Raw genomic sequence first — 21,048 nt, forward strand, 5'->3', positions numbered from 1 at the left:
AAAAAATGGTCCCAAACGAAGCATCTATTAGTTCTTCTCTTCTAAACTAAGCACATCAAAGGTTTAGACTGGTTTCCTTTCCCCATCTGAACAAATACCCAACTTTACAAAAGAAACAAAAGGGAAAGCATGCATGCTTATTCCATATTCAATTCCTTCTATCATGAATTCCCTTGGGAGAATCATCTTATAGAGAACTTCTCCCTTTCTTTTTTATAAGACATCCATTTATTCTTCTTCCAGAAGCATCCAGTCAATAGATTCTTTCATCTGGCTCCAACTAACAACTAGTTCCAGCATTACCCACTTGGATCCTATTCAATTTGCCTAACATCAAAGACCTCCCATAGGAAAAACATTGAAACTGAAGAACATAATTTTTATAAAATTATACTTAGACTATGTATGTTATATGAATTCAAATGTTCGGTTCGTGATTAAGAACCATCGACGGCCAAATCATTATATTTTAAAGAAGTTATGATTCGAACATCAAACAATAGTAGAAAATGCGCTAATGAAATAAACAGATGAAATTAACACTGAAGAATATAAGAGAATAAGTTTAACATCTCACATAGGCTTCATTTGAGACAGTTTTTCATTGCTTTCTAAAACAGCTTTTTAGTACAAAAAATTCTAAATCAAGAAATTTTTTTTAACTAAAACACTGCTTTAGAAAGCATTAAGAAAGATGTCCCAAACGAACCCATAATGTTCAATAAGAACAATTGAAAAGATAATGATTATGATGAAAGACCCAACATATGCTACCTTTCAATAACTAATGCTATTGATTATATAACTAAGAATTCTCAAGGAATCAACATTTAAACACCAAAAACGTCCTTTCAAGGACAAAAGAAAACAAAGTTTTTCACGTGAAGTGGACCCTAAAGCTCCCTAGCTAGAGCTTACAGAAACTTGGACATCGAAGGACAGCCCTTGGCTCAGAAAATTCTCTCAAGGAGAATAGAATATCTGCTTTTCCTATGGGGGACCAGATGAACAAAATGAAAGTTTTCAAAGTGGATATATTCGATATAGATGACAAGTTGAAGGTGTTAAATAATGAGCTTATCGTGCAGAATTCGAATGGAAGTTTTGGTCTTGGAATTGACCAAAAAAGTTGTAGCAAAAGAGTTCATAGATACCCAAAGCAACATGGACGATATCTCTTTTTGAAATGCTAAGAAGATCAGATCGACTCAGGTTCTTTCTTCCACAGATTCCAGATTCCCAGAAAACTGCCTTATAAGGAGTGCCTGTGTTGCAAACTCACCACCAGGATGAGGTTGAAGCAGCTCCTAATTAGCTTTCCTGTCGAGAAGATACTCTGGTACTAGCTTTCTACTAGCTTTCAGGGAAGCTATTATTGAAGCAAATCAGATTTTCAGAAGATCAGACTTTGCGGTACAGGTTTTGTGAGGTAGAAAGCAAAGCAACAACGGATCTATGCCCGATAATCTTTACACCTTTTGATTAATTATAAGTTTTCTTTTTCTTTTTGGAAGCAGGAAATGTATCATCTTAACCATGGAGGAAACAGCCTCATTTCATACAGGACATCATTTCCTGCAGAAAGAAATTTGTTTCTTGCAGCAGAAACTTGTCCAGGAGACTCAGGTTTGGTTCTCTCAACTGACGCAAAGCCTAGACTAAAATGGACTCCTGAGCTCCATGAGCGCTTTGTGGAAGCAGTGAATCAACTTGGTGGACCTGAGAGTGAGTATATGAAAAAGAAAGGCAGAGAATGATTCAGACAGTGAAGCAAAAAATATGATTTTTTTGACTGATCCATGATTTTCCATTTTGTAGAGGCTACACCAAAAACAGTCATGAGGCTTATGGACATCCCAGGACTCACTTTATATCACCTTAAAAGCCATCTTCAGGTAACTAATACTCATTAGATTCGCTGTTGTGTTTGAACAAAAATAGTAATTACTCCTTCGAAATTCAGAAATACAGGCTCAGCAAGAATCTCCATGTTCAAGCTAATGGCGCCGGCTGGGCCATGAGAAATGGTAATTAAGTTTTGTAAAAATATGCTAAAGAGTCAAGCCTATGAAGAGATATAAGGGCATCTCCAACCGAACTCCAAACACATGAATGGCGTCGCTCGAGAGCTCCAGCCGAACGGCAAAACTTTTGGTATTTGGTTGTGGGTGAACAGTGCGATGCCAATATTGGTGTGGCACTGTTCACCTGCGTTATTTTCTTGTCTCTTCCGTATTTGTCAAAGAAATGCGTGAAAGATGAGAAAGGCGGTTATCTTCTGAGAAGGGAGCAAAATGGAGTTCGGTTGGAGATGAATCACACCATTTTTTAATTTGACTGTATTTTGGAGTGAAAAATGAGATTTTCTTCTGGAGACGCCTAATAGATTTTAACATGGAATACCTTCAGTGATAGGTCCTATCGCTGCACCAGACAGAACAACCGAAGGTAGTGTGTCCACAGTAAACAAAATGAATGCTGGCTCCCATGGCAGCAAGTAAGAACTAAACAGAAGCTTATAAACAATGGTTTTTGTTGAAATCAAGAGATTTTCTTTTAACAATGTGGTTTTGATTGTCAGACCGGTGAAGATAAGTGAGGCACTTCAGATGCAAATAGAGGTGCAAAGACGATTGAATGAGCAAATTGAGGTAAAAATCAATTTTCAAAACTAGTTATCAAGGTTTCAATTTGGCTCGGATCTCGGATGTTATATTTATTTCACAAAATATGTATTTATTTATATAAATTCCAAAGTTCATCTCAGAACAAAATCAAGGAACAAAAGGCATACATTCATCCAAAGTAATTGGAAGAAGGGTCCACCCCAGCTGCTAATAAAAATTTTAAGCAACGTATTATGGATCCACCCTATGCTATCACCACAACAGTTCAAAGCACAGAAAATATAACAAAAATAACTATAATCTTCTGCCATTTAAAAAAAAAATACAGCCGTTGAATTTCAACCGTTACATGCTTGATTTTGAAATTTCAAATATCAATCATTACATGAAAAGACGTATTAATATTTTAAAGTTTAATTTTATTTTCTTAAAGGGTTTCACACTGTATTCCTTAGAACAATTAGAGAAGAACTAAACTTGAATGTCAAAATATCATATCTTCAACTGAGAGGGCTCTCATGGTGGAAACGATGAGTAAACTTTTCAACCATAATCCATCTTATTTACATAACATAATAGTTATAAACTTGTTATAGTTGCAGACTAACGGCATATGAAGTATGATTGGTAAATGAAAAGCACACAAACAAGTTATCTTGCAATGGAAGCTTTATATCATCATTAACATCATCATCCATCATCATCATCATCATCATCATAAGATGAATAACTAAGATGTCATTTAGGATCAATTTTACAATTTGCTTTTTCCAATCATGATACTTAATATACAAAAGTGACTGAAAGTCATTTATTTAGAACATCAAGAAGTTGATTCTCAAGTTATACATGGGTCATATGAAAGGTAACATTTAGGATGTGCTTTCAAGAAGTATGATGTTTCATACATGTCAGAAAAATAGGACACTCATGGAGATGTAATGTCAAAATTGATCACTGGATCTTGAGTAAGGGGGGAGCTAGGTTTGGTGAGTATGGAGCAGAACATTGAATCTTAGCGGCTATGGTGGAAAGTAGATCAACGGTGTACTGACATTAGGATTAGAGAAATTTTTGTTGGTGAGGAACAATTTCATTGCATGAAAATAGCTTAGTGAAATATATTTCATTTCCATTTTTTTCACAAAAAACCACTCCAAATAGAGTCCAAGCTTTCCAGTAATATGAAATAAGTCTGTTTTAAGGATTCACAATAATTCTGATAGGAATATAATTCCTTAAACTTTGTTGTTATTTTCTCAGAATCTGAGTATGATAACTGTTTCAAACCTAAAGGCATTCTCTATCAATATCAACATAGGTGCAACGACATTTGCAAATGCGAATAGAAGCCCAGGGAAAGTACTTACAATCAGTGCTAGAAAAAGCTGAAATAACTCTTGGGAAGCAGAACTTGGGCACTGTGGGCATTGAAGCTACCAAAATACAGGTCTCTGAGCTTGTCTCAAAGGCTTCAAAGGAATGTACAAATGCATTTACAGGCTTAGAGGAAATTCCTGATCTGCATAGCTTCCATGGAAATGCAGCCCAGTTTGCTGACTGCTCCGTTGATAGCTGCTTGACCACATGTGAAGGATCCAATATGATTCTGAGAGCTTACCATGGCAACTTATCACCAAGCACAGCAAAAATGGAGAAGAATTCAAGACTTGAACAGATCCAATCCACCTGGTGTGGAGAGTTTTTGAATGGTCACAGAATTTTTTCCCAAACTATGGTGAAAGACTCAGGCCATGGTGGTTTGCCAGTGGAAAGAGACTCCATTCAAAAAGAGACTGCAAAAGGAAGCAACATGACCAAAGCTTGCCATGGGGAAAGGGAGGATCAGGAAGCTTATCTTGAACAACCAGGTAATAGAAGATCTTCGTTCAAACAAAGAAACCCAAAGATGTTCAATAATTATGGACTAACTTGTGCTAGGAGACAACTGGATCTAAATGTTCAAGATGCCAACAACCTTACTGCTCCAGATTACAAAGAGTTTGATCTCAACTGTTTCAGCTGGAGCTAGCACTTTGACAGAACTAGTATTCTAAGCTAACAGCATTTTATTATCTCCTACGCAGAGGTAACTAAATGCTCCCTCCAGTTTACTGTTTAAACATATAGGAAATAAAGAAGGATCAGTTTTAGTATCTCACGTTTGCAGGCCAATAATTGAGCTCAGTGGTAACTTATGAGCATGGAAATGGTGATTCAAAGCCATTTTCGTTGGTAGAACTGAGCAAATTTGTATAAATGAGTTTACAAAGAATTTATGAGGAAATACAGTTATTCAGCCTGTTAGTATTGTGGTTGCAAATTTTGGACTAGAATGAAGTCACTAAGGCTTCGTTTGAGATGTCTTTCTTATTGCTTCTTGAAATAACTTTAAAATACAAAAGTTGAAATTTTTGTACTTGAAAGCTCGTTTAAGAAGCAGTAAAAAGCCGTCCCAAACGAAGCCTAAACGTAACAAGGACCTTTAATTCTTAGACAAGTTGTTTGCTAACCAGTGAATTGAAAGAAAGGAATCTGTAAGAGCTGATTTAGGTTTTGTTTGGGACAGCTTTCTTACTGCTTCTTAAAGCAGCTTTCTAGTAAAAAAAATTTAATTTTTGTGCTAAAAAACTACTTTAAGAAGCAATAAGAATGCCGTCCCAAACAAAGCCTTACTGATAATCATCAGAACTGGTATATAAACACTCAAATTTCAGCACAGATGACTTTGCACATCTGACTCACACAAAATCAAGAAGAAACATGTAATAGATCATGAAGAAGTTGTTAAGTTGAATAAAAAACTCATGCACGCAGACAACGCACACCCAAACGCGAATAGAATTCCTTCCTCCATGGAAACATGATGTGCATCTGTAACAAAGAAAAACATTGCAGTAACAGAGTAACTTATATTGCATTATTGAGCCTGATATAGACTTTCTTTGCTTAGTGCAGCAGGCTTGGAATCTTTGGGGTTGTTTGGTAGCGCCAAGGATTTAATTTAAGCAGGATTTCGTAAATCCGCTAAATCCGGATTTCGGATATCCTGAGGGGCCTAAATCATGAAAATTGTTTGGTAACATTTATGATAAATACTATTAAATCTCATATGACTTTTTGGCTATAGAACAGATTTAATGAGTGGACTCTTCCTCTCTAACCAACGAATTTCATAAATCAAACAAAAAACAGGATTTCAGAAATCCAGGATTAAGTACGAAAAGGCGGAATTTTCCATCTACGGCGGCTTTCATTTGCCATGAGATTTGGTTTTGCATTTTAGGCTGTTTGGCTGAAATTTGCTCAAATGTGACCTAAATCCTACTACCAAACAGCCCCTTAACCTAAAGATACACTTAAGCAATCAAAGATGTAAGAATGTACTTACTCAATGAGGCATAAAATTCCTTATAATGTTAGGTTTAGTGTGAGCAAGTAAACTTCTACATCAGTTCTATCTTTTCTTCATGGGCTTCCATCGATACTTAAATTATTTTTCATGATAAATGCAGAAAAGCAACTCCATTTTTCGTGATAACGGTACTCATTGCGACACCATAGCAATCAATCTCACATTAATTACTAGAACAATCAACCTTCAATTCATATAGTGAAGAAGTTCAATAACACGAGGGCCCTTGTCTTGAGCTCCTAAATTGGGTCTCATTATACATGATAATTTCAAGGCTAAACCCATTCATTAAACACTTCTCGCCCTGAATAACGAGGAAAGTGACCACCTCCTATCAAGATGTCAAGAGCTTCACTTGAAGATCAAATAAAATATAAAAGAAAAATAGAATTGAATACTTTTTTTTTTTTGTATCTATTAGTATGTTCATGTCATGATATAAGTTTATGTTTATAATATTACTGTATCATGAATAGAACTACAATCATTCATAGATTTAATTGCCATACCTTTTTAAGTGAAATAAATGAGTTCAGTGTTAATTCTGAGTCAGTATAAATAATTAGAAAAGTTCTAATCATTCTTGCACGGAATTCTCTGATAGATTTTATGTAATTTCAAGCTAGATTTAAATGCCATAATTTTTTAAGTGAAATAAATGAGTTCAGTGAGTCAGTATAAATAATTAAAAAAGTTCTAATCATCATCTAAGTGGCTGTAGTTTAGTGGTAAGAATTTCACGTTGTGGCCGTGAAGACCTGGGCTCGAATCCCAGCAGCCACAGTATGTACCTTTTAGTCTTAATTACATTTTTCGCCATTCTCTGCAAATTTATTTTTACTTCTTTAAAAAATTTTAATAAATATTTTATTGTAGAAAATAAATTTCTAACTTAACAAGTTTTTAAAATAATGAAAAAAAAATAGTCAATTGGAACTGTAGTTGAAATATAAAAAATCAAGCAATAAGATAAACAAAGCCTAAGAGAAGCAAATTTTCAAAACAAAAGAATTATTGTATACTAATTTGAGAATTTCATAACACAATTGTTGAATCCTTAAGAAAAATAATAATAATTTGGAATGCCAAAAGGCATTGATCATTTCTCATCCAAAAAAAAAAGTAGGTTGTGTTAAAATATCATCCACGTCATCATGTTGACGTGGCTTACCGCAACGACATTCTCTCATTTTCTTGCTTCTAACTACCTATAAATACCTACATGTATTATACTTTATCAATATACATAATATGTTGCATTTCTACATCTCTCTTCCTTTTCTCTGTATGAGCTAGTCGATGGTCTTTCATGGTATCAGACCCCCCCTGCTCTCTTAGCTTGTCTTGCTCAAAGGAATCAAGAATATCAGAAATCTTCTCTACCCCTCTTTGATCTTCTCCCGATTCAGCAAAATCAAATCAGTGGTTTGAAAAATCTTCATTACAGAAGAAGTGATCCCTGGAAATCAGATCTCAAAGAGGACTCTCGGCCTCTCTTCTTCTATGTCACTGGATTTGTCGTCTTTCCACTAAAACTCGCCTCTGGCTATGCCAAATCAAGAATCAGTTTCTTCCCTCCCTCCTGCCTCCATCTCTCTGTCTCCCTCAATGAATTCACCATCCCAACTTCCTTAAAATTTTTTATTTTGAATCTCAAAAATATTATTCTCACACAACTCACAAATAACAATTATGCCATATGGTGGCTTCAACTCCTCCAACATTTCTCCGCTAATAAATTTCATTGACATCTTACCGAGGCTACAATCTGTCCAACCAACATCTCCAACTCGGACTACAACCTCTGGCAATTAATTGATCGCAACTTGATCTCTGCTCTGTTCGCCACCATCTCACCTTTCGTTTTTCCGTATGTCATTTACTCCTCTACGGTTCAAGAAATTTGGTACACCCTTGAACGACATCTTCAACCGACATACAACTCCTTTAAAACTGCAATTCACAAGTCCCTAAATCCCATAGATCTTGACACTCTCTACTCTTTATTATGTAGTCAGGAAATCAACATTCAAAATGAACAAAACAAAGATTTCAATTAATCATCCACTACAACAATTCTTTAATCATGCTGCTAAACTTAAAGGATAGGTCCTAAACAAGAAAGGATGAGGTCGATTGGTCTATTTTGAGAGTAGGAGGAATGCATTTACATTGGCAACTATGATATCATGAAGAAGTGTTCTAGAGGCTAAATTGAGTATACACAATTCACTTTGGTCTGTTGGGTTACCAACTAAGATGTCTTGGGTTCGAATCTTGTCTATATGATATGTGTGTGAGTCTGCCTTAATTAATCTAAATGTCCCAACAAATGGAAACAACATAACTAATTCTTTGATTAAATCAACACAACAAAGCGAAACTTTTTTATAGTATATTGAGAAACAAATATAATATGTCGTACGGATTTATTTTTGGTGGATAGTGGTGATATCAAAGACAGCTTACATTTTACGACAGATATTATATTGTGTAGGTGATAATCATTTTCTATTTTGCCCAATAATGCATAATATAGTTGATACGTCATCATGAAATAATCTTGATCGGGCACGAATCTCAAGGCAAAAATCAAATTGGGAACTTCAAAAATTAAATCCGGGAGCACCTGAACTCTGATTTCAATGAGCTTACAGTCAAATTGAGCGTCTCAGAAATACAAACTCAACGACACCAAATTCGACTCAATACGAGCCCAAATCAAGGACCCGAAGCGCTGTTGGAAGCTTCATATCACAATTTGAGTTACCAAACGGTCTTCGATTTTAACGATCTTATACTCGAATCGAGCAGCTCGACGAGACGAATCCAAAGAGCCTAAGATCACTGAATTCCGACATCACTAAGGCCTCCAAATGCCTGACGAACGGTCCATGATCAAGGGGTTCAATACCGGCCGTCCATCCAACCACTCAGGTGCTAGTTCGCCTCTCTTTCCCTCAGTATAATAAAGTCCACTATTTTGCCAAATTAGTGGCTTATTTAGCTGAGCGACCAAGTCTTCAACGTACTTCTTGTTCTCAACAAAGACGACAAGCTCAGGCAGAAACACTCATACACCCAGCACGGAGCAGGTCCGCCTTATCTCTGTACTTCTTCCATTTTTGTTTATGTAAACATGCAAGAAATCATGGTGGATTGATTACAAGAAGATTCGCGCAACAGCTTCATTTAACAATGAAGAAGAGAGCTGGCTGTATAAATATATATTATATTTGAAGAATCTATGAGTTGCAGAAATGTAGCGGAGGAGCAGCTCGCTGCAGTTGTGGTTCGAAGTTTTTTAATTCAGATTTCTGATTTTTATTTCGAAGGTCAAATATAAAACAGCTCACTCGCATGTGGATCCATGAAATAGTTGTTGAAAAATGTAAATTTACGTGGATCGATTAACAAATCCATTAACTTGGCTTGGTTAGTACTGTTAGTTTTAGTAGCTGCAACGACAGGTGAATGCGGTTGAACATATGAAGCAATCGGCCAGGGTAAGACCTGAACATAAAACAAGTACAGCAGTAACAAGAACAGAATAAACAAGTCTTGAAAATGGAAGCACCATTTCTCCAATTCAATCATTTCAACACGAATCAGATTGTTATCAATGCAATGGTTCGAACAGTTGCAATTTTTTTTAGATTATAGTATTTGCACTTTATTTTAAATTTTCTTTTGAAAAATGTTCAACAAGAGATATATCATAATATTTTTTAGGAAACATTTAAATTAACAAACAAAACTTTAGATTGATTTGGACTATGAATTAGTTGTTCTCAATATCGTCAAATTGCACTATATATATATCTTAACTATATTTCCAAAAATAAAATTTAGCTGAACTTGAAATTGACTTTGAAATTTTAGTCTAAACTATATATAAATTTAAAATTTTTAAGTATGAAAATTTCATCAATATTAATACTTGGTTAAATAAAATTTCTAAAAATGAATCACTATTCTTTTGGATCAACATATCCAAAGTACTATTCAACAAAAATATTGTGGCCTTTTTTTTATATATATTTAAACAAAAATATTATAGCCATCATGTAATAGCTAGCTAGAGTTAGGATTTATTTGGGACGGCTACAATACTTTTTAAAGATAGATGTAAAACTACAATAGAGAAAGTAATTATTTTATCACTATTCTTGATATTATAAAAATACTATTTTTTTAAGAATTGAATAGTTTGTTTTCTTAAAACTATTACGTATTAGCTACTCTAATTATAAATAGCAGTTTCCCATCACAAATTTTCTTAAAACTAACAACCAAATAAAATTATTATTGTCATTTGAAAAATAAAATAGTGAGAAAGCTAACCCAAACAAATCATTAAAGACAAAAAACCTAAACTACTTCATGTTTCTTAGTACTTGTTAAATATATTAAATTAAAAAAAAACACTAATGTGATGAACAAATGATTTTGAATTATTGGTACTTGTTTTTCACCAACTAAAGTAATATATATTAAAGAATTATCATACAAGAATCCATGCGTATCCATGTATTCCAGCTACGTAGAACACTACATGCATGCAATCTTCATTCAGAAAAAAGTGCTAGCTATACTCCAAAAAAAAAAAAAATCTACTTCTTGGATGAACCGAGGCTTCATTTAAGATGATTTTTTTATTGCAAATTAAAATTTTTTTTCTAAAAAATTATTTTAAGAATCAGCAAAAACAAAATTGCTAAAAAACTGTTTTAAGAAGAAAAAAAAAAATCCCAAACAAAATCTGAATTTCAAGCTCTAACTTCTCAAATATTTTTATTAACTGACGTCCTGCTGTTCTACGTTAAACCTTTTTACCTAAAAAAATTCATCCAAAGTGCAAGGTTGGACTCCCAAGCTTTAAACTCTTCAACCAAATCACCGACCAACTAAAGTTCAAAGCCTTCATTATATGCGACCTAACAGCAAACTGCCGAAGCTATAAAAAGTTTTGTGGCTTTGGAAGTTCAGAAACCGTCAACGCGTTCTAATAAAAGTAGGAAGAAAATTAATTTAGATATCGACTTTAATCATATTTTAATTTAAAATACTCATATTAAAGATTTATTATGAGCAAAATAGTCAAGAAAGTTGTTACAAAGAAGAGATTAATGCTGTTTGATGCATTAGGTATATAAAATGATACGTAAATCTATTTATATAAACAACATTTTATATACTAGGAACTTGTTTGGAATGGTTGTAGCGTTTTTTAAAGGCAATTGTGAAACTATTGTAGAGGAAGTAATTTTTTTAGAAGCTACGGTGGATAATATTAACATGTTTCTTTTTTAAAAAAAAAATCAAACAAATGGTAATTTGTTAAAGCTACCGCACATTAATAACTTTGGGTGAAAGCATTAACTTCTTGCTACCTATTAGAGCACAACAATTAGATAAATCATTGTATTAATTACTTGTGATTACGTGGCTTTATCCCATTGGTTAAGCCTTATATTCTCTGCTTTATTTGTACTATAAATACCGATCATATCAGTGGAATAAGACAACTCTTTCATTTCTTGCTTTACCATTCTTGTCCTGTTTCTCGGTTCTTTGGAGCGTGAGTTTCTACATGGTATCCAGAGCTTGGAACGATCTTCTTCTTCCTCCCTCCCCATGAGCTCCGCTACCTCTCATCCCGGCGTTCAAGAAGACATGGAAGAGATCACCGATCCCTCCATTCCTTCCGCCCTCAAATTCGTCGTCGCCAACTTGACGACCATTGTTCCGGTTCAACTGGACGCCGACAATTACCATGTCTGGAAAGCCCAGATCGCAAAATTACTTCGAGCAAATCGTTTTGAAAAATTTCTTGATCTCAATGACTCATCTCCCCCTCCACTTCTCTATCATTCTGATGGCTCCTCTGCGCAAAACCCCCTGCATACTCAGTGGCTGCTCAACGACCAGAACCTCGCCGCCGCCATCTGCTCTACGATTTCATCTTCCATTCTTCCATACGTCGTCAATCTGGACTCCACAGCCGCGATCTGGTCCACTTTAGAAACCCGCTTCCAGTCCACTAACAGATCAAAGGTCATACAACTAAAGAACTCCCTCCACAACATATCTCTCAAGAATCAAACCGTTACACAATACCTCTCGGCCATCAAGACTATCGTCGATCAAATCTCCGCCTCTGGTTCGACGATCAACAACGAAGATGTAATTCTTTACATCCTAAATGGACTACCTCCCTCCTACCAGTCCTTCAAAACCGCCATCAGAACCATGCTTCATCCGCTCTCCCTCGATCAGCTCTACCCACTGTTACTCAGCGAGGAAATCAACATTGCTTCAGACTCCGCGCGATCCTCTTCAGATCCAGATCCTACATCCGCTCTCTTCACGTATCGCGGACGTGGCAGACGATCTCGCGGTCGTAATTCCAGTTCCTCAAATCGCTCCAACGCCAACATGAACGTGATCTGTCAAATCTGCTCCAAGAAAGGTCACACTGCATCCAACTGCTGGCATCGCATGGACTCTACCTACACATCTCCGACTCCGACTACTCAGAATAGAGCACTTGCCGCCAATGCAGACACAAACTACTCCAATTGGTTTCTCGACTCAGGTGCTACCAACCATCTCACAAACACGCTCGACAACATGTCAATTTCGAACCCTTACAACGGTCCCGACACCGTCACCGTTGGAGATGGGAGATCGGTTAACATTGCCCATACTGGTACCGGCTTGTTACCGACTCCCCACCGTGAGCTCTCTTTATCTAAAATCCTTCATACACCTTTCTTACATTTTAATTTACTTTCCATTTCTAAGCTAACAAAAGACAATAACATTTCAGTCACTTTTAATCCCTCCGGATTCTCTATACAGGATCTGACGAGTCATCAAATTCTGCTGCAAGGCCCTTGTGAAAACGGACTATACCCTCTACCGCTTCCGACATCCATCAAGCAGCGATCCGCATTTGTTTCTCACAAGAATAAGCCCATACAATGGCACAGCAGGCTCAGACATCCACACCAGCGTGTTCTTTCTTCCATTGCCAACAGCAATCCATCACTTAGAATAACTGTCGATTGTATTTCTTGTTTTTCTTGTAAACAAGCTAAAGCTCATAAACTCGTTTTCGACAACTCTTCGAACCGTAGCAAAACTGTTCTTTCTCTTATTCATTCTGACGTTTGGGGCCCTGCTCCCGTCAGTTCTGTTCAAGGATATCGCTATTACGTTCTTTTTGTAGATGATTATACGAGGTTTTCGTGGATTTTCCCTATGAAACAAAAATCTGAAGTTTATGATGTTTTCGTTCATTTTAAGTTGCAGGTCGAAAAACAAACATCACATTCGATCAAAACCATCCGGACAGACGGCGGTACCGAGTTCCTTAATCAATCTTTCAAGCAATTTCTTCTTACACACGACATAGCTCACCAAATCTCCTGCCCCTACACACCCGAACGAAACGGCGTTGCTGAACGCAAACACCGCCACATAATCGAAACTACTCGCACTTTACTCAATTCGGCCTCCATTCCCTACAAACACTGGCCCGACGCTGCCCTCACGGCTACCTACCTCATCAATCGTCTTCCTTCACCCGTAACCAATAATGTGACTCCTTACGAACTGTTACACAATTCTAAACCTTCTTACCATCATCTTCATGTTTTCGGCTGCGCATGTTTTCCTCTTTCTCCCCCTCACACCAAGCACAAATTCCAAAATAAATCTGACATGTGTGTCTTCCTCGGGTATTCCGAGACCTACAAAGGTTTCAAATGCCTCAATCCGTCCACCAATAAAATTTCTATCTCTCGTCATATATCCTTTGACGAAGATCATTTCCCTTTTCATAAAACCTCCACAGACTCCACTTTCCAACAATCAAACAATACCAACATTCCTCCCAAACTTTTAATTCCCACCTCTGCTTCGACTCATCAGTCATCCATTCCTGCCGCACCTCCGTTATATCAAACCCCTCACACTCAGCCACTCACTCATCCCGTCACTGAACCTCCCACAGATCAACCACCCACACCGTGCTCCACACCTCCTCTACCTATAAAACATCCCATGCTCACTCGTAAACAAACAGGCTCCCTTAAACCTGTTGCTCGCCTCAACCTCTATCACTCTCAGAACACTCACCCGAACCACATACCCGACAATCCACACTCATTCACCGAAGCCTTCAAACACCCTCAATGGCGGGAAGCCATGGCTCAAGAATTTCTTGCGCTTCAGAAACAAGGGACATGGAATTTGGTACCGTCTCCTCCCGGTTCTTCAACTCTAGGCTGCAAATGGACTTACAAAACCAAATTCAACTTCGATGGTACCATTGCAAAACACAAAGCACGTTTGGTTGCTCAAGGCAACCATCAAGAATTCGGTCTTGATTATACAGAGACTTTTAGCCCTGTTGTTAAATTACCTACTATTCGTATAATGCTTGCTATTTCTCTCCATTATAATTGGCAGGTACAACAACTAGACGTTGCCAACGCCTTTTTACATGGCAACCTAACGGAAGAAGTCTTCATGGCACAACCGAAAGGCTTCGAAGATCCCAACTACCAGAACCACGTGTGTCATCTCAAAAAGGCCATATATGGTTTAAAGCAAGCGTCGAGACAATGGTATACCACTTTTACACATTTTCTTGTCTCTATCGGCTTTACTCACAGCTCCGCGGACCCATCGCTCCTTATTTTTAAACAAGACAAAGTTCGCATTTATCTCCTTGTCTATGTCGACGATATCCTCATTTCAGGCAACGACGATGACGTAATTTCCACGGTAATCTCTAAACTAGCCAACCATTTTTCTATGAAACTATTAGGACCGGTTCACGACTTTCTTGGCATTCAAATCAAGAAATCAGATGGCGCTTATTTCCTTTCTCAAAGCAAATATGCTGCCACCATTCTTCAACAAACTGGTCTCAGCGGCTGCAACTCCTTGGCCAATCCGAACTGTACAAAGTTTCCATCTACCTATCAACCCGATCCTGCATTTTCGGATCCTACCTTCTTTCGTCACATTACGGGTTCGCTGCAATACTTAACAATCACACGCCCCGATATAGCTTACACCGTTAACCAACTATCACAACATATGCACGACCCTCAACCACAACATTTTTACATGATCAAACGGCTTCTGCGCTACATACAAGGTACGTTAGATTTTGGATTGCCAGTCACTAAATCTAATCTCATTTTAAAATCCTTTTCAGACGCGGATTGGGCCGGCGACCCAGTGTCCCGAAAATCGACCTCCGGATATTGCTCCTACCTCGGTGACAACCTCATAACTTGGACTGTCAAAAAGCAATCAACCGTCGCCCGTTCCTCAACTGAATCCGAATACCGGGCTTTAGCCGCCCTCACCACAGACATCATATGGCTTCGACGGCTTCTATCCGACTTCGAGATTCCTCAAAACAGCCCCACAGACATGTTTTGCGACAACCTCTCGGCCATTGCCCTGGCCAATAATCCCGTTTTTCACGCCCGCACCAAACACATCGAGATCGATCAGAAATTCATTCGAGATCATCTACAACAACACAACATCCAACTCTTACCGATTAGCACCGTCGACCAAACAGCCGACATTCTCACGAAAGCTCTGTCCACACCAAGATTCATCACTCTTCGACACAAGCTGACCGTCATTCAAGACCCTTCAGCTTGCAGGGGACTATTAGAGCACAACAATTAGATAAATCATTGTATTATTTACTTGTGATTACGTGGCTTTATCCTATTGGTTAAGCCTTATATTCTCTGCTTTATTTGTACTATAAATACCGATCATATCAGTGGAATAAGACAACTCTTTCATTTATTGCTTTACCATTCTTGTCCTGTTTCTCGGTTCTTTGGAGCGTGAGTTTCTACACAGAGTAACTTATACTGCATTATTGAGCCTGATATGCACTTTCTTTGCTTAGTGCAGCAGGCTTGGAATCTTTGGGGTTGTTTGGTAGCGCCAAGGATTTAATTTAAGTAGGATTTCGTAAATCCACTAAATCCGGATTTCCAATATCCTGAGGGGCCTAAATCATGAAAATTGTTTGGTAACATTTATGATAAATACTATTAAATCTCGTATGACTTTTTGGCTATAAAACATATTTAATGAGTGGACTCTTCCTCTCTAACCAATGGATTTCATAAATCAAACAAAAAACAAGATTTAGAAATCCGGGATTAAGCACGAAAAGGCGGAATTTTTCGTCTACGGCGGCTTTCGATTTCCGTGAGATTTGGTTTTGCATTTTAGGCTGTTTGGCTGAATTTCGCTCAAATACGACCTAAATCCTACTACCAAAGAGCCCCTTAACCTAAAGATACAATTAAGCAATCAAAGATGTAAGGATGTACTTAACGAGGCATAAAATTCCTTATAATGTTAGGTTTAGTGTGAGCAAGTAAACTTCTACATCATCTCTATCTTTTCTTCATGGGCTTCCATCGATACTTAAATTATTTTTCATGATAAATGCAGAAAAGCAACTCCATTTTTCGTGATAACGGTACTCATTGCAACACCATAGCAATCAATCTCACATTAATTACTAGAACAATCAACCTTCAATTCATATAGTGAAGAAGTTCAATAACACGAGGACCCTTGTCTTGAGCTTCTAAATTGGATCTCATTATACATGATAATTTCAAGGCTAAACCCATTCATTAAACCCTTCTCGCCCTGAATAACGAGGAAAGTGACCACCTCTTATCAAGATGTCACGAGCTTCACTTGAAGATCAAATAAAATATAAAAGAAAAATAGAATTGAATACTTTTTTTTGTATCTATTAGTATGTTCATGCCATGATATAAGTTTATGTTTATAATATTATTGTATCATTAATAGAACTACAATCATTCATAAGATAGAAAAATAACTACAATCATTCATATTTTTAATTGCCATACCTTTTTAAGTGAAATAAATGAGTTCAGTGTTAATTCTGAGTCAGTATAAATAATTAGAAAAGTTCTAATCATCATCTAAGTGGCTGTAGTTTAGTGGTAAGAATTTCACGTTGTGGCCGTGAAGACCTGGGCTCGAATCCCAGCAGCCACAGTATGTACCTTTTTGTCTTAATTACATTTTTCGCCATTCTCTGCAAATTTATTTTTACTTCTTTAAAAAATTTTAATAAATATTTTATTGTAGAAAATAAATTTCTAACTTAACAAGTTTTTAAAATAATGAAAAAAAAATAGTCAATTGGAACTGTAGTTGAAATATAAAAAATCAAGCAATAAGATAAACAAAGCCTAAGAGAAGCAAATTTTCAAAACAAAAGAATTATTGTATACTAATTTGAGAATTTCATAACACAATTGTTGAATCCTTAAGAAAAATAATAATAATTTGGAATGCCAAAAGGCATTGATCATTTCTCATCCAAAAAAAAAAGTAGGTTGTGTTAAAATATCATCCACGTCATCATGTTGACGTGGCTTACCGCAACGACATTCTCTCATTTTCTTGCTTCTAACTACCTATAAATACCTACATGTATTATACTTTATCAATATACATAATATGTTGCATTTCTACATCTCTCTTCCTTTTCTCTGTATGAGCTAGTCGATGGTCTTTCATGGTATCAGACCCCCCCTGCTCTCTTAGCTTGTCTTGCTCAAAGGAATCAAGAATATCAGAAATCTTCTCTACCCCTCTTTGATCTTCTCCCGATTCAGCAAAATCAAATCAGTGGTTTGAAAAATCTTCATTACAGAAGAAGTGATCCCTGGAAATCAGATCTCAAAGAGGACTCTCGGCCTCTCTTCTTCTATGTCACTGGATTTGTCGTCTTTCCACTAAAACTCGCCTCTGGCTATGCCAAATCAAGAATCAGTTTCTTCCCTCCCTCCTGCCTCCATCTCTCTGTCTCCCTCAATGAATTCACCATCCCAACTTCCTTAAAATTTTTTATTTTGAATCTCAAAAATATTATTCTCACACAACTCACAAATAACAATTATGCCATATGGTGGCTTCAACTCCTCCAACATTTCTCCGCTAATGAATTTCATTGACATCTTACCGAGGCTACAATCTGTCCAACCAACATCTCCAACTCGGACTACAACCTCTGGCAATTAATTGATCGCAACTTGATCTCTGCTCTGTTCGCCACCATCTCACCTTTCGTTTTTCCGTATGTCATTTACTCCTCTACGGTTCAAGAAATTTGGTACACCCTTGAACGACATCTTCAACCGACATACAACTCCTTTAAAACTGCAATTCACAAGTCCCTAAATCCCATAGATCTTGACACTCTCTACTCTTTATTATGTAGTCAGGAAATCAACATTCAAAATGAACAAAACAAAGATTTCAATTCATCATCCACTACAACAGTTCTTTATTAATGCTACTAAACTTAAAGGAGAGGCCCTAAAGAAGGAAGGATGAGGTAGATTGGTCTATTTTGAGAGTAGGAGGAAAGCATTTATGTTGGCAACTATGATACCATGAAGAAGTGTTGTAGAGGCTAAATTGAGTATACACAATTCACTTTGGTCTGTTGGGTTACCAACTAAGATGTCTTGGGTTCGAATCTTGTCTATATGATATGTGTGTGAGTCTGCCTTAATTAATCTAAATGTCCCAACAAATGGAAACAACATAACTAATTCTTTGATTAAATCAACACAACAAAGCGAAACTTTTTTATAGTATATTGAGAAACAAATATAATATGTCGTACGGATTTATTTTTGGTGGATAGTGGTGATATCAAAGACAGCTTACATTTTACGACAGATATTATATTGTGTAGGTGATAATCATTTTCTATTTTGCCCAATAATGCATAATATAGTTGATACGTCATCATGAAATAATCTTGATCGGGCACGAATCTCAAGGCAAAAATCAAATTGGGAACTTCAAAAATTAAATCCGGGAGCACCTGAACTCTGATTTCAATGAGCTTACAGTCAAATTGAGCGTCTCAGAAATACAAACTCAACGACACCAAATTCGACTCAATACGAGCCCAAATCAAGGACCCGAAGCGCTGTTGGAAGCTTCATATCACAATTTGAGTTACCAAACGGTCTTCGATTTTAACGATCTTATACTCGAATCGAGCAGCTCGACGAGACGAATCCAAAGAGCCTAAGATCACTGAATTCCGACATCACTAAGGCCTCCAAATGCCTGACGAACGGTCCATGATCAAGGGGTTCAATACCGGCCGTCCATCCAACCACTCCCCATTTACCCTTGATCTCTCACCTATTTACTGGACATGCCACTCCAGAAAATCTATAAATATAGCCTTTATTCTTCACAAAGGAGGGTGGAAGCAAGAAGAAAAGAGGGGAAGAGAAGGAAGATGAGAAGGAAGAGAAGGAAGAAGCTTCTCCTCGACCACCGCCGGAACCTCGCCGGACCACCGCTGGAGCCTCACCGGACCACCACCTGAGATCCTCACCCTCGTCGGACCACCGCCGGAACTTCACCGGACCACCACCGGAGCCTCGCCGGACCACCGCTAGAGCTTCGCCGCACCACCACCTCAAGGCCCGACGTCCTGGCTCGACATTCTGGCCCGACGTTTTGCTGAAGGCCCGACGCTCTGCTCAAGGCCCAACATTCTGCTCAAGGCCTTACGCTCTGCTCAAGGCCCAACATTCTGCTCAAGGCTCGACATTCTCCTCAAGGCCTGACGTTCTGGCCAGAAATTCTGGCCTGACATTCTCCTAAAGGCCCGACGTTCTGGCCCGACATTCTGCTGAAGGCCCGACGCTCTGCTCAAGGCCCGACATTATGCTCAAGGCCCGATGCTCTGCTCAAGGCCCGACATTCTGCTCAATGCTCGACATTCTCCTCAAGGCCCGACGTTCTGGCCAGAAATTCTGGCCCGACGTTCTGCTGAAGGCCCGACGCTCTGCTCAAGGATCGACATTCTGCTAAAGGCCCGACGTTCTGCTAAAGGCCTGACGCTCTGCTCAAGGCCCGACATTCTTCTCAAGACCCGACGCTCTGCTCAAAGCCCGACGCTCTGCTCAAGGCCCAACATTCTGCTCAAGGCCCGACGTTCTGCCGAAGGCCCAACGTTCTGCTCATGGCCCGAAGTTCTGTTCAAGGCCAGACTACCAACTAACACTCAAACTTCCAGGTGATGCCGGGTCTAACACCAGACTCCTATCGAACAGTTACTAATTGTAATCTGATCACCCTTAGAGGTGATTCAGTCCTTTGTAACCTACTCAAATTCTAGTGGAATCATTTTCAACTAGGCTAGGCCCCATGGTTTTTCCCCCTTTTAGGGGTTTTCCATGCAAAAACTCTGGTGTCTCTTATGAACGCTACACCCTCTCACTTATCTGATTATGTGTTGGATCTTCGTACAATGCTAAGACGTTAAACTATATATTTTTTTACCGCCGCGAATATTTCAGGACGCAACAATAGTTAATAATACAAACATAAAATATTAAGTATTTAAAAAAAATTAATACTTTATACAAAATATTGAAGTAGAAAAAAAGATAATAAAATCAAATCTAATTTTTAATCGGGCCACTAATATACAAATACTAATGATTTATTCTTAAAATACACTAATTATTTGTTATGAACTTTGGTTGAAAGAATTCAAGTTTTCTTTTACTAATAAAATAAATCTTTTTTTCTCAAATGAAATATATTAGATTGTTACCTATAGAGCCAATACTAATTCTAACCAAGAACTAAAATAGTTAAACATACTAAAATAGTTAAACATAGGTAACAGTTTTTTAGCTGTCTTTTTAATCCTAATCCCTTCAAAACAAATTAATTTGATCTTTAATACGATCTCCATATGATGTTACAGAAGGTTAATAAACATGCAAATTGAATAATTCTCGAAACTTCTTAGAATAAAAAATAGTGAAAAATCAACTGAAATTTTCCAACTATCTTAATTATCTGAGTTCGCGGCTATGCAATAGCTCTAGGCGGTACTCATCATTTTAGTCCCAC

At 37.5% G+C, this 21,048-nt stretch overlaps 1 protein-coding gene and 2 non-coding genes across 4 annotated transcripts; all 3 read left to right on the top strand.

Annotated features, from left to right (window-relative positions):
- Positions 1–1,126: 1,126 nt before the first annotated feature.
- LOC110113485 (myb-related protein 2-like) lies at positions 1,127–4,926 on the top strand. 2 transcript variants are annotated; one of them, XM_020846094.2, is made up of 7 exons: positions 1,127–1,429; positions 1,515–1,725; positions 1,819–1,895; positions 1,964–2,027; positions 2,410–2,497; positions 2,582–2,651; positions 3,949–4,926. In XM_020846094.2, exons 2-7 carry the CDS (start codon positions 1,521–1,523, stop codon positions 4,657–4,659), a joined length of 1,215 nt encoding a protein of 404 aa, XP_020701753.2. In that variant the 5' UTR covers positions 1,127–1,429; positions 1,515–1,520; the 3' UTR covers positions 4,660–4,926. The 2 variants fall into 2 exon arrangements, with proteins under 2 accessions (XP_020701753.2, XP_020701752.2); XM_020846093.2 differs by having other exon boundaries at positions 1,518–1,725.
- A 1,827-nt stretch (positions 4,927–6,753) lies between these two features.
- On the top strand, positions 6,754–6,825 carry TRNAH-GUG. The gene has a single exon. It is a non-coding gene; the product is annotated as a tRNA-His (tRNA).
- Positions 6,826–17,067: 10,242 nt separating this feature from the next.
- Positions 17,068–17,139, top strand: TRNAH-GUG. Its single transcript has one exon. It is a non-coding gene; the product is annotated as a tRNA-His (tRNA).
- The last annotated feature ends 3,909 nt before the right edge of the window (positions 17,140–21,048 follow it).

The sequence above is a fragment of the Dendrobium catenatum genome, unplaced genomic scaffold, assembly GCF_001605985.2.
Source record: "Dendrobium catenatum unplaced genomic scaffold, ASM160598v2 fragScaff_scaffold_273, whole genome shotgun sequence".
Classification (NCBI taxonomy): Eukaryota; Viridiplantae; Streptophyta; class Magnoliopsida; order Asparagales; family Orchidaceae; genus Dendrobium; species Dendrobium catenatum.